Consider the following 13,945-nt stretch of genomic DNA (forward strand, 5'->3'; position numbering starts at 1 on the left):
GAGGATGTATAGTCCAGGTAGCTGTGGAAGTCAGTGGGTTTATAGTGGATATTAGTAGCCAGTCGATCCCCAGAAATGGAAACAGATGTCAAGGAAGGGAAAGGAGGAGTCAGAGATACACCAGGTGAAAGTGAGGGCAGGGTGGAAATTGGAGGCGAAATTGATGAAGTTTTCCAATTCCAGATGAGAGAGGGTAGCAGCATAGATGATATCATTGATGTATCGGAGAGAGAATTGTGGATGGGGGTCGGAATAGGACTGGAACAGGGAATGTTCCACATACCCCATGAAGAGACAGGCATAACTGTGGCCCGTGTGGGTACCCATGGCCACCCCTCTGACCTGAAGAAAATGAGAGGAGTTAAAAGAGAATTTGTTGAGGGTGAGGACAAGCTCAGCCAAGCGGAGGAGGGTGGTGGTGGGTGGGGATGGTTCAGGCCTTTGCTCCAGGAAAAAATGGAGAGCCCTGAGACCATCCTAGTGGGGGATGGACGTGTAAAGGAATTGCACGTCCATGGTCAAGAGGAGGCAGCTGGAACCTGCAAACTGGAAGTTTTGAAACCGGTGTAAAGCGTCAGAGGAATCATGAATGTATGCGGGCAGGGACTGGACCAGGGAGAGAAGACTGAGTCAAGGTAGGAAGAGATGAGTTCTGTGGGGCAGGAGCAGTCTGAAATAATGGGTCTGCCCGGACAGTCCTGTTTGTGGATTTTTGGGAGGAGGTAGAAGCGAGTTGTGCGGGTCTGGGGGACGATCATCGGTGCTGCTTCCATTCTCTCAGTTCCTTTGTCTCCGTCTCATATGTTCAGATGACGCCAACTTTGACAAGATCCTCCAAAATGTCCACCTTCTTCCTCAACCGAGGATTCCCCAGCACCGTTGTCGACAGGGCCCTCAACCAGGTCCGACCCATCTCCTGAAACTCCGCCCTCACCCTCAAGCCACTTTAATACACCACACTGTTCCATGGCCGACATCTGTCTTTGGCTTGCTGCAGTGTTCCAGCGAAACTCAGTGCAAGCTGGAAGAACAACCGTGTTGTTCTTCCAGCTTCTTCCAGGAGCTGTGGTTAGCACTGCTGCCTCACAGCACTGGGGACCCGGGTTCAATTCCATCCTCAGCAGTTGTCTTGTGTAGAGTTTGCATATTCGCCCTGTGTCTGCGTGGGTTTCCTCCGGGTCCTCCGGTTTTCTCCCACAGTCCAAAGATGTGCAGGTTAGGTGGATTGGCTCGGCTAAATTGCCCATACTGTTCAGGGATGTGTAGCTTAGGTGGGTTATAAGGGGATGGGTCTGGATGGGATGCTCCAAGGGTCGGTGTGGACTTGTTGGGCTGAAGGGCCTGTTTCCACACTGTAGGGATTCTATAAATTCTATAAACACCTCATTTTCTGCTTGGGGACCCTGCAGTCCTCTGGACTCAATATTGAATTCAATAATTTTAGGGCCTAAACTCTCCCATGTCCTAGCCCCCTACCCCTTGTTTCTGGGACATGGGCGTCGCTGGCCATTAGGGAGGGAATTCCAGGATTTTGACCCAGCGGCAGTCAGAATGGAGTGGCTTGGAGGGGAACTTGAAGGTGGTGGCATTCCCATATATTTGCTGCCCTTGTCCTTCTAGCTGGAAGTGGTGGTGGGTTTGGAAGGTGCTGTTTGAGGATCTTTGGTGAATTTCTGCAGTGCATCTTGTACATAGTACACGCTGCTGCTACTGAGCGTCTGTGGCAGAGGGAGTGGATGCTTGTGGATGTATGCCAATCAAATGGATTGTCCAATTGGTCTCAAGGTTCTTGAGTGTTGTTGGGGCTGCACTCATCCAGGCAAGTGGGGAGTATTCCATCACATTCCTGACTCATGCCTTGAAGATGGTGAACAGGCTTTGGGGAGTCAGGAGGTGGGTTACTTGCTGCAGTATTCCTAACTTCTGACATGCTCTTGTAGCTGCTGTGTTTATGTGGTGAGTCCAGTTGAGTTTCTGGTCAATGATAACCAGGATGTTGATAGTGGGGGATTCACTGATGGTAACACCGTTGAATGCCAAGGGGTGGTGGTTAGATTGTCTCTTATTTATGATGGTCATAGCCTGGCATTTGTGTGGCGCAAATGTTACTTGCCACTTGTCAGCCTAAGCCTGGATATTGTCCAGATCTTGTTGCATTGGAACATGGACTGCTTCGGTGTCTGAGGAGTCGCGAATGGTGCTGAACATTGTGCAATCATCAGCGAACATCCCCACTTCTGACCTTATGATGGAGGGAAGGTCACTGATGAAACAGCTGAAGATGATTGGGCCAAGGACACTACCCTGAGGAACTCCTGCAGAGATATCCTGGAGCTGAGATGATTGACCTCCAGCAAGCACGATAATCTTCCTATGTGTCAGGCATGAGCTAAACCACCGTAGTGTTTGACCCGATACCCATTGATTCAAATTTTGCTAAGGCTCCTTGATGCCACACTTGGTTGAATGCAGCCTTTGAGTCAAGGGCTGTCACTCTCCCCTCACCTCTGGAATTCAGCTCTTTTGTCCATGTTTGAACCAAGGCTGTAATGAGGTCAGGAGCTGAGTGGCCCTGGTGGAACCCAAACTGGATGTCGCTGAGCAGGTGCTGCTTGATAGCACTGTTGATGATGCCTTCTATCATTTTACTGATGATTGCAAGTAGACTGATCAGGCGGTAATTGCCCAGTTGGGAATTATCTTGTTTTTATGTACAGGACATACTTGGGCAATTTGCCACATTGTTGGGTAGATACCAGTTTTGTAACTGTACTGGAACAGCTTGGCTAGGGGAGCAGCAAGTTCTGGAGCACAAGTCTTCAGTACTATTGCCAGAATGTTGCAAGGGCCCGTAGCCTTTGCTGTATCCAGTGTCTCCAACCGTTCCTTGATATCACATGGGAGTGAATTGAATTGGCTGAAGACTGGTATCTGTAGCGTTGGGGACCACTGGAGGAGGCAGAGATGGGTCATCTATTTGGAACTTCTGGCTGAAGATTGCTGCGAATGCTTCAGCCTTATCTTTTGCACTGATGTGCTGGGCTGCCCTATCATTGAGAATGGGAATATTTGTGGAGCCTCCTCCAGTGAGTTGTTTAGTTTTGCACCACCATTCACGCCTGGACGTGGCAGGACTGCAGAGCTTAGATCTTATCCGTTGGTTGTGGGATCGCTTAGCTCTGTCTGTCACTTGCTGCTTTTGCTGTTTGGCTTGCAAGTAGTCCTGTTTGGTGGCTTCACCAGGTTGATACCTCATCTTCAGTGTGCCTGGTGCTGCTCCTGGCATAGCTTCCTGCACTCTCCGTTGAATTTTTATGTACGTTGGTTCAGATAGAAACCAGGATAGATTGTGAATAACTTGAAATCAGTAGTGCTGTTAGAGTGTTACTTCTTTCCCAGTTAATCATCTAAGATTATCACAGAAAGCTGTTATATCTAAAGAAGAGACAGAGCAGTTGTAAAGCTTTATTGTAAGTTGAACTAGTTATGTACTTCTCAAAGCAAGGTTCTTGTTTAGTTTATGTTGGAGTTAAATACTTAATAAAACTCCTTGAATTCAAGAACATTTTAAGTTTTGAAAACAAAACCTGGCGAGCATGTACTTGCTGGCCTGAAAGTGATCCAGGAGAGAAAGAAAATCTCTAAAATTAAATGGATAGAGACAAGTCATCAACTGTTTTTGTATGTGCATTTCTTTCTGTGAAACATTGGTCAGGATCTTCGAGGACGGATGTTTTGCAATGTAGTGACTAAGGTGTCAGTGGTGGAGCGCCTTGGGGCCAGAAATCATAATTCTATTTGTTTTAAAATAGTTATGAAGAAGGACAGACCTGATCTAAAAGTCAAAGTTCTAAAGTAGAATAAGGTCAACTTTGTATTAGGCAGGAACATTCAAAAGTTGCTTGGGAGAGGCTATTCACGGGCAAAGGGATGGTTGGAAAGTGAGAAGCCTTCAAAAATTAGATAACGAGAGTCCAGAGGCGGTATGCTCCTACTTGTGTAAAGGACAAGGCTGGTAAGTGCAGGAAATATGGATGACTAGAGTAATTGTGGCATATGGCAGGTATAGACAGCTGGGACCGAGTGAATCCCTCGAGGGAATGTAAGGGCAACAGGAGTATACTCAAACACCAAACATATGCATAACGGTCAAATGGCCTCCTCGTTCAGTTATTCTAACATACAAACCAGTTAGGTCGAGTAAAAATTGAGTTTTCTTTAAAACAGACGTGAAAGATGCTTGCACCTGTGGAAGCAGAATACAGGATTTAATATATTAAATATCTGGTTTAATATATTCATGATTTTGTACAATTACATAAAACAATTTGTATTGTTGATTTATGTGAATCTAATCATAAATGTTATTCTGTTTTGCTCTACTCCAGAGAGCCAATTGGTGACAGATAAAACTGGAGCCAATCATTACACCATGTTATAAGCATTTCTTTAGAGTTATGCAGTACAAACATGCAACTTTAAACCCAGCAACTCAAACTTTGCTGTGTCTATTTATAGGAGAACAACTAAATCTTGTGTTAAGGCCACCACCTTCATACAATGAAGCAAATAAGTATATAATTAACAAATTCTGCAAACCTCCATATTCTGAACAAAGCACTAGAGTCATGGAGTTGTACAGCATGGAAACAGATCCTTGATTCCAACTCGTCCATGCCGACCAGATATCCTAAATTAATCTAGTTCCATTTGCCAGCATTTGGCCCAAAGCCCCCTCAACCCTTTCTATTCATGGGGTGATGGTTAGATTCTCTCTTATTGGAGATGGTCATTCCTTAGCATTTGTATGGCATAAATGTTACTCATAATTTTCCTGAGCCTCGTTTCTCTGTCTAATTTAACTTCCAAACCTTTAGCTACCCAAGCAGTTTAGTGTTAGATGTCCTTCCTTTTGCCACATGGGAATGTGTCTACACTTGAACCCTGTCCTCTTTGAAAGCCTCCCATTGTTGAAAGCTATTTTACTGACCAATATTTGGTTCCATTCCACCTGGTCCAGATCCCTTTTCAACTTAGCAAAGTTAACAGCCTTTAGTGAAGAATTTTTTGCTTCACTTTTCCTTGTTCTTTTTTGTAACTATTCCAAAAGTGATATTGTGATCACTGATTCTTAACCACTCTCCCACTGAAACATACTCGACTTCTCCAGATCCAGATCCAGCAATGTGTCCTTCCTCATTGGGCTGGAAACACGTTGAGCAAGAAAAGTCTCCTGAGTGTATTTCAGGAATTCCTCCCTCATTTATAATTTGCACTGTTACTCGTCCAGACTCTCTCTCAAGATAATCAAAGTCCCCATTGCGATGTAGATCTTGCATCTTTTAGTAATTTACTTTAAGTTTGCTCTTCTATCTCCTTCCTATTTGATTAGTTGCAGCATAATACCTCTTTTATTGTTTCATCATTCTGCCCAAATAGATTTTCTGTCATCCATCTCCAACATTTGAATAATTTATGAGACCAATGCTGATACTGCACTCTGGTGTCCATTCCATTGCAAAATTTCCTTACATATTTTCCCAGTGACAAGGCTGTGCATTGGGCAGGAGATTCAGAAAAGCAGCCCTAAAATGTGAATATTTATCAAATCAATATTTTGCCATTACACCAAGTGGACTGTTTCTGAAATGTCTGATGGTGAACTCTATTTTCTCACAGTACATCCAAGCAGAGCCACCAACGAACAAGTCTCTTTCCAGTCTGGTTGTCCAGCTGTTACAGTTCCAGGAGGAGGTGTTTGGAAAACACGTAAGCAATGCACCTCTTACCAAATTGCCAGTAAGTACCACAACCCATCTCTGTCAAATGTGTGTGTGACCATTAGCACTGGTTTAATTAGGCACAGGAGGAGGTCATTCAGTCTTTTCGGTCTGTTTTGCCATTCAATTAGATAATGATCTATATCATAATTCCACCGCCCACCATGATTCTTTAACTTTTAATCTGCTTATCCATCAAAAATCTATCAGTCTCTGTTTTGAAAGCTTCAGTGGAGAACCAGGCTCAAACAGTTTTTTGAGAGAGAGTTTCAGATTTCTCTTCTGCCTTTGTCAGAAGAAATGCTTGCTGAATTCACCCCAAATGGCCTGGCCTTAACTTTAACCTTGTTGTGAAAGCACTCCACCAGAGAAGAGAGTTTCACTTTATCTACTTTATGAAATTTTGTAATCATGCTAATACTTCAATTAGATTACCCTCTTAATCATCTATACTTGAGAGAACACAAGGCCATGTGGTTATTTCCTATCAATGGGGGGAAATCCATAATCGGAAAAAGTCCACAAGCACTTTGAGAGGATTGAATGAATTAAGGAGAGCCAGCACATACTCGGAAAAGACAGATTGTGTTCAACTAATCTAATTGAATGTTTTGATGTTGTAACAGAGAAGGCTAATGAAGAGAATGCAGTTTATGTTGTCTATATGGATTTTAAGTTAGTATTTAACAAGGTACCACATAAACAGCTGGTTAGCAAAATTGAGGCTTATGACATAGAAGTGTCATTGTCAACTTGAATGAAAGATTAGCTTGAGGGCAGAAAAACAAATCGTGGTCACTACAGAATGGTAGATGTGGCATCCTGCAGCCATCGGTGCTAGGGTCACTGCTTTTTTTTTGCTAGGTATAAATGAATTGAATTTTGAAATACTAAGTAAAATTTCAAGGTTTGCCGATAATACAAAATCTGGAAGAGTGGCGAACAGCGAGAATGAAATGAATTCCCAGTAACAAGACATTGATAGGTGAGCAGAATGGACAGCCAAGTGGCAGATGGAGTTTAGTATAAAAACGTTTGAGGTGATGCATTTTGACAGAAGAGGTTGGGAGTGGCAATTTGTTTAATTGCACAATTTGAAAGAGTATGCAGGGACAGAGAGACCTGGAAATACTTATGCAGCAATCTTTGCAGGTGGAATGGCATGGAAATTAGCCAAGCATGTAGGATATTGGGATGCATAAATGGAGGAGGCATTGAGTACAAAAGCAGAAATGATGTTGAACTTCTGTAAATCTTTAGATAGGTCACACTTCAAGTATTGCATCTAGTTTCAGTTACACTTTAGGATGCAGAGAAGATTTACCAGACTGGTTCCAGGAATTGGGGCTTTTATAGTTACAAGCTTGGGTTGGAAAGGCTGGAGCTATTCTCTTTAAAGCAAGAGAGATTGAAGGGAGATTTGATTGATGTGTACAAAATTATGACTGGCTTAAGATCAAGCAGAGAAGGAAAGAAAGCATTATACTTGGATGTTTCAAAATCAAGCTCAGCTCATTTACACTAAGTGTTTCTGTAATGGCCAGAATCCCTAGAAGTGTACAGAGCATCAGGACCAAATTTAGAACCATGATTCTGTGATGATCTGTCCAGGGCTTGAAGGCGTCTCCATTCGAGTTGAATTGATCAAAGATAGTCTCATACCTAGAGCAGAGATTCTGTTATTTTCAATCTCAATGTAATACAATTTGTCCATTATTTTACTAGAGCAAGTTTGATGAAGGAAAGAACCACTAAATGAACATCACTACTCTCCACTGTCTTCATCAAATTTTTTTTTGAAATATTTCTCCACTCCAGTTTAATAATTTAACATAGATTCTGCTTCCACCGCTATTTCTGGTGTGAGCATGAAAGTAGATTTGTGAGATACTGCAGCATGTGGCAAGTGAGTAGGAGGGTGGGACAATGAAGGCTGCAGAGAGGAAAGAGGAGAGTAGGATTAGACTGGGTGGGATATGAAAGGGTGCAGGGAGTGAGGAGGAGAGTAAGATTAGACTGGATGGGGTATGAAAGGGTGTGAGAAGAGGTCGGGGGGGGAGTCTGGGAGTACTGTCAGGGCAATATTAAAAGATGCAGGGAATGAGGGGAGAGTGGGATTACACTAGGTGGGACCATAGACAGTATGAGGAGTAAATGATAGAGCAGGATTAGACAGGCTGGGATGTTAAAGAGTGTACTGTATGAGAAGGAGAGTGGGATCAGACTGGTTGAGATATTCAAGAATGTAAGGAGAGTGGGATATTAAAGCGAATGTGTAGTTAAGGAGAATGGGATTTGGCTGGCTGGGATAATGCAGGATTGGTGAGGGTAAAAAGAGTAGACAGCTCCATCTGAAGAACTGGCACATTTTCAACCTCCGTTGCTGCAATCCTCATCAGGAGATATAAAGAGAATTGGAAGTTACTGTTTGCAGAATCTGTTCGAGGACGGCAATGGATTTAGTTGAACATATTAACAAGGTGGCTCAGTGGTTAGCACTGCTGCCTCACAGCACCAGGGACCTGGGTTCAATTCCACCCTCAGGCGACTGTCTGTGTGGAGTTTGCACATTCCCCCCGTGTCTGTGTGGGTTTCCTCCAGGTACTCCGTTTTCCTCCCACAGTCCAAAGATGTGCAGGTTAGGTAGATTGACCATGCCAAATTGTCCGTAGTGTTCAGGGATGTGTAGCTTAGATGGGTTATAGGGGATGGGTCTGGGTGGGCTGCTCCAAGGGTCGGTGTGGACTTGTTGGGCTGAAGGGCCTGTTTCCACACTGTAGGGATTCTGTCTATGATTCTAATTCATTTAAAACACCTGTTGAACAGGATCTTGTGGAACAATGGTAGTATCTCTACCTCTGGGACAGTTCAAGACCCAGCTGCCCTGGAGGCATCTGTTGATAGGCGATTCAGAGACTCTCCACTATCTTCTGATATCCATTACCAACCAGATAGAATCATTGACGTTTCCAACACAGAAGGATATTATTCGGCCCATCGTGTTTGCACTGGTCAACAAAGATCTGACTACACGAAACCCATTTTTTCAGCTTTTGGCCCATAGCCCCAGAGGCTATGATGATGTAAGTGATTAAATACTGCTTAAATGTTTTGAGAGTTTCTGACTCAACCACCCTTTCAGGCAGCGAGTTCCAAACCCCCACAACCCTGGGGGTGAAAACATTTCTCCTTAAATCTAAGCCTTCCATCTCTAAACTTTAAATTCATGCCCCCTGGTTATTGACCCCTCTACCAATCGGATAATCTGTGCCCCTTATAATCTTATATTGCCTTTCTTAGGTCCCCACTCAACAATCACTGCTTCAAGGAAAACAACCCCACAGTATCGTATCCAACCTTCCCACATATCACTGATCCTCCAGCCCTGGCAACATCCTGATGAATCCTGTCTAGTGCAATCACATCCCTCCTATAATGTGGCCAGATAATTGAGTTTCCACTGGAGGGAGACAGCTGAAAAGAATGAAAGGAATCCCTGGGAGAAGAAAAGTAAATTATGTATTCACTTCCAAGAAACAGCTTGTCTGCTCACTCCAATCCAACTGAAATTTCTGTTTTAATACTTTTTAATGATTTTTTTTTTCTGAGAGCTAAATGATATATTTCCAGATGCAAATGTTCTGGCCTTCCTGCGGATTCACAGGAGATGTCGACTGTACTTAGTGCAAGCATTCTGTTCAGGTTAAGAGGTACATTCCTGCAGTTCAAATACAAATTGCTGATTCTTAAAGCTATCTGTCCCAGTCAGCAATCTCACTCCTTGAAGGAGGAAAAACAAAACATTAGCCAAATTGTGCAAGGGCAGAATTAAAACAACTGTTTAAATGTAGACAGAACTGTATCCCACCAGCACAACCCCAAGACCTCCTGAAAGTTTCCACTTGAACCACATTACTCCAGCATTTGCGCAAGAACACTTCCTTTCTATATCAGTATAGGCTTCCTGCAAACATTACAAAGATATTTGTGGAAACTTGTACAAGATTAATTATATTTAAGGGAGCTTTTGGAGACAGAAGTACCAAGACCTTCAGCTGGATTTGACTGTCATTTGGTGCTAGTACTAAGATGCTGCCTCTCTTTTCCAGATGAAGTGTTTCTTAGACTTTAAAGCTGGCGGAGCTTTGTGTCATATTCTAGCTGCTGCTTACAAATTTAAGAGTGACCAAGGATGGTGAGTTGGTTTTCTTTGATTGTGTCACTCTTCAAATACATTTTACAGCAAGATTTTTTCTTCAGACCTTACTGGCAAGCTGTGCTACTGTAACGGTATTATCATACATATAGAAAAGTGGGGTCATAGCATTGTTGAAATGTCCCTACATTGCATGTGGGTTGTCTACAGAACATTATCCCAACTATCTCATTGGATTAATACAAGCAGCTGTCATTCCCTGCAAGTTTTTCTGAACTGTCCCAGGGATTATTGATGGGGAGATGTACTATATGGAGTAATCCGGTGATGCCTGACTGATTTATTCTCCAAACATACTCATAGCATCCATCTGATAGTTTAACTTAATTAAACTTTCTAATTTATTTCTTAGGCGACGCTTTGATTTCCAGAACCCTTCCCGCATGGACCGCAATGTGGAAATGTTTATGACTATCGAAAAGACACTGGTTCAGGTAAGTTGAATATTACACAAAGTAAAATTTATCTTCTGCCTGAAGTGAATTGTATGTGTCTGACTTTTTTTCTTTAAAAGCATTTTGAAGCATTCTTGTGTTATTTTGCAGAACAACTGTTTGTCTCGACCCAATATCTATATAAATTCAGATATTGAACCCAAGTTATTGAGTAAACTGAAAGACATCATTAAGAGGCACCAGGTATGTTTGTTTGGTGACGGTTGAGTTGGAATTAGCCTGGTTGAAATATTGCAGCACAAGTCTCCAGTTTGATATTTGAAGAAAAACTCTTGTTTTCCCAGCTATTTCAGAATATGACACCTTTCATTCATCTTAAATAAGCATGTGCAATCTTAGTATTAGAAAGTATGTATTTCCTGGGATCACTTTGAATTCCTCTTCACCCATTTACAATGTGATCCCATTAGGTTTTGAGACTTTTAGCTTACTTTTCCTTCAGCTATGTACTGCAGTCCTATCTCATGCTACATCCTTCCTTGTTGGGAATGCTATATCCTGGTCAAATAATTGGCACAGAAGCTTCTAAGTCCTCTTGCCCGTTTGATCATATAAATTTACCTTATCTCAGCCTATTTTAGTATAATTTTTGTCCCCCATTATTACTATTCTACTGCTACTGAAAATCTCTAGGTCGCCTGCAGAGCAAGGTTGCCTGCAGATCTCACCATTGATTATTCTCTAAGGTTTTGGAGTAGATCTGTAGCTCGGGTTGTGGGAGTTGAGGTTGGTTGGCTCACCGAGCTGGTTTGTTGTTCCGCAGATGTTTCGTTACCGTGCTTGGTGACCTCCTCAGTGCAGCCTCTGATGAAGTTTTCCCGCCTGGTTTTTAAACTCTGGGGTCCGTTGTGATGGACTGCCTCATTTCCAGGTTTCCTCCGTAGTGGAATGTATACCAGGTCGAGTTCAATGTGTTTATTAATAGCATGCTTCATGGAGTGCCATGCATCCAGGAATTCTCGTGCTTGTCTCTGCCTAGCCTATTCCAGGATCTTGGTGTTGTCCCAGTTGGAAGTCGTGGTTCTCCTTGTCCATGTGGATTGAGATGAGTGAGTATTGGTTGTGCCTTTTTGTAGCCAGTTGGTGTTCATGTACTCTTGTTGTTAGTTTCCTTCCTGTTTGTCCGATGTAGTGTTTCTCGCAGTCTCTGCAGGGGATCTTGTAGATGACATTGGTCCTGTCCATGGCAGGGAGTGGGTCTTTAGTTCGGGTGAGCACTTGTCGTAGGGTTGATGTGGGCTTGTGTGCCACTCTGATGCCCAGCGGTCGTAGAAGTCTTGTGGTGAGTTCTGACGTGTTCCTGATGTAGGGTAGTGTGATGAGTGTTTCGGGGCATGTAGAATCTTTCTGATGCTGTTCCCGTAGGCATCTCCTGACCCAGTTCTTTGGATATCCATTATCCTTGAACACTTGGAAGAGGTATTCCTCCTCCTCTTGGCAACAGACACCAGAGTTTAAAAACCAGGCGGGAAAACACACCGACGCTTCATCAGAGGCTGCACTGAGGATGTTACCAAGCACGGTAACGAAATGTCTGCGGAACAACAAACCAGCTCGGCGAGCCAACCTACCTCAAATTGATTATTCTGTTATTCACTGTTATTCTGTGGTCTGCAGTGTATTCCCAGTATGGTGACAGATGCTTGATTAACTCAGTCTAGATAAGCTTTCCATGACCATTCACTGCCAGCCCGTAGACGCACCAGAGTGCAGGTTGTAATGATGGTGGGTCTACTTTCAACCACCAGTATGGCATTCCAAGATCTTGATCTACCAATGCTAATGGAACAGAGATATTGGTGAAGTTTTTTATTTTTGCTACCTGTGAGTAATCTAGTGGATAGAAATGTTCCATATTGCTAGTAACAGTAATAGTATCAGATCCCAACGCTGCATTAAAAAGACTCAGTTGTGTACTGCTATTAGTTCTCCAGAATGAGCCCATCCAATTGTTCTTTCATTCTCGTGATCATGAGCCATACTTTAGGTCAGCTTGTCTCCTGGATGATAACATACACAGCCCAGAATCCTGTAAACTTTTCATCTGCCATTCCCTGGTGCTACTTGTTGTATTAGCAGTTTTCTGTGTTCTTGTTTAGATATGCCTGGCCTTATTTCACTGGAGAGACATTTAGCCCTTTCTTTTCTCAAGTATTCTTTTTATTAAGCCATGAGTTAACTGTGAGTGCCTGTCTTTCTGTGCCTTAATTGTTTAAATGCTTTCCAACAGGGTACTGTTACCGAGGACAAGTCAAATGCTTCACATGTTGTTTACCCTATTCCCGGCAGCACTGAAGAAGGTGAGCTTTATGGTTTTCCATTTTCTCGATCCAATATACAGCCTTAGTTGCTTAGTCAAGTGAGTTCACTTTGGTCACTTTTTAACTTTTAGTTTTCAACTTGAGCAGATTTGTTGTTTGTAGTAGGTGTTAGTTTGGAATTTTGTTTTGTCCTGGGCCAGCTGATTTTGGAATTTCCAGTGTTCTTGAGATTATTTCCAGAATCACGAATCTTTCACTACTCAAATATGTAAAATTATCCAGGGAAAATGTTTTCCACTGGCAAGAAGCATAATGAGTAAGGTTGCTGAGCCTTAGGTTTGTGAAAGTTATATGACTCAGGCTCTGATTGTTCCTCTGTTTATGCTACAGCTTGTTGTTCTTCTGCTTTTTCAGACAGACATTCATAAAATGTTTGAGTTATGTTCCAGTCCTGGAGGCAATATGTGGAGTCTGGTAACTAGATATGTTTCCAGAAGACGTAACAACTCAGTTAGACTTATGGTGCGACTGGTGGAGTAATGGAGCTTGATTATCAGCTCTCTCCTTCTGTCACCATTCATAATAAAAACAATATGGCTGACCAGTTCACTTCACTACTCCAGTCATTCCAATATTAGTTTGGAAAAGGATCCAAGTTGAACTAGTCATTGCAATGCTGTGATCAGACCAAACATTGACATTCGGTCTGTATTCTGAAAGCTGGACAATCTTGGACTGAGTTACACATATGTGGGTTAAAAGTCCAAAATCAACAGGAGGTTGGTGGCACCACAAAATAGCATTTAATACAGCAAATCCTCACTTTGCATTGCAGTTGTGACTTCGTGAAAAGTGATTTCCATAGGAATCCATGCTAAGGACAGAATACATTCCTGCAGCCATTTTTTTTGGCTTGGTAAAATCAATGTACAGATTCAAATAATGTACTATACAAGTGCAATACTGTGTATTCCTAGCTGAAATAACTTAGAAAATAGAATTAATTATTAAATATAAAATAAACTCTGGGCAGTTAGCTACTTCCGGACATTTCTCAGCAGGAAACAACTTTAAAACATTAAGTCGAAAAAGTGTGCATTCCAAAGTATCTATATTCATAAATAAAATACCCTTTAAAATAAAGCCAACCTCCAAAATAAAGACGAAATGCAGTATATTCTTAATTAATACAAATAAAAATTGAGGAAATTTTCTTGTAGTTTTAATTAACCC

The 13,945-nt window shown here is 42.4% G+C and overlaps 1 protein-coding gene across 1 annotated transcript in view; it reads left to right on the plus strand.

Moving 5' to 3' along the window:
- LOC109923049 (SWI/SNF complex subunit SMARCC2-like) overlaps positions 1 to 13,313 on the plus strand; it is a 14,112-nt gene extending 799 nt beyond the window's left edge. Inside the window, exons 2-7 of the mRNA XM_048618887.1 lie at positions 5,680 to 5,799; positions 9,890 to 9,975; positions 10,349 to 10,430; positions 10,542 to 10,634; positions 12,682 to 12,751; positions 13,127 to 13,313. Coding sequence (XP_048474844.1) covers positions 5,680 to 5,799; positions 9,890 to 9,975; positions 10,349 to 10,430; positions 10,542 to 10,634; positions 12,682 to 12,751; positions 13,127 to 13,140 — 465 coding nt within the window. The 3' untranslated portion in view covers positions 13,141 to 13,313. The remainder of the gene's footprint in view (positions 1 to 5,679; positions 5,800 to 9,889; positions 9,976 to 10,348; positions 10,431 to 10,541; positions 10,635 to 12,681; positions 12,752 to 13,126) is intronic.
- The last annotated feature ends 632 nt before the right edge of the window (positions 13,314 to 13,945 follow it).

The sequence above is a fragment of the Rhincodon typus genome, chromosome 41, assembly GCF_021869965.1.
Source record: "Rhincodon typus isolate 14 chromosome 41, sRhiTyp1.1, whole genome shotgun sequence".
Taxonomy (NCBI): Eukaryota; Metazoa; Chordata; class Chondrichthyes; order Orectolobiformes; family Rhincodontidae; genus Rhincodon; species Rhincodon typus.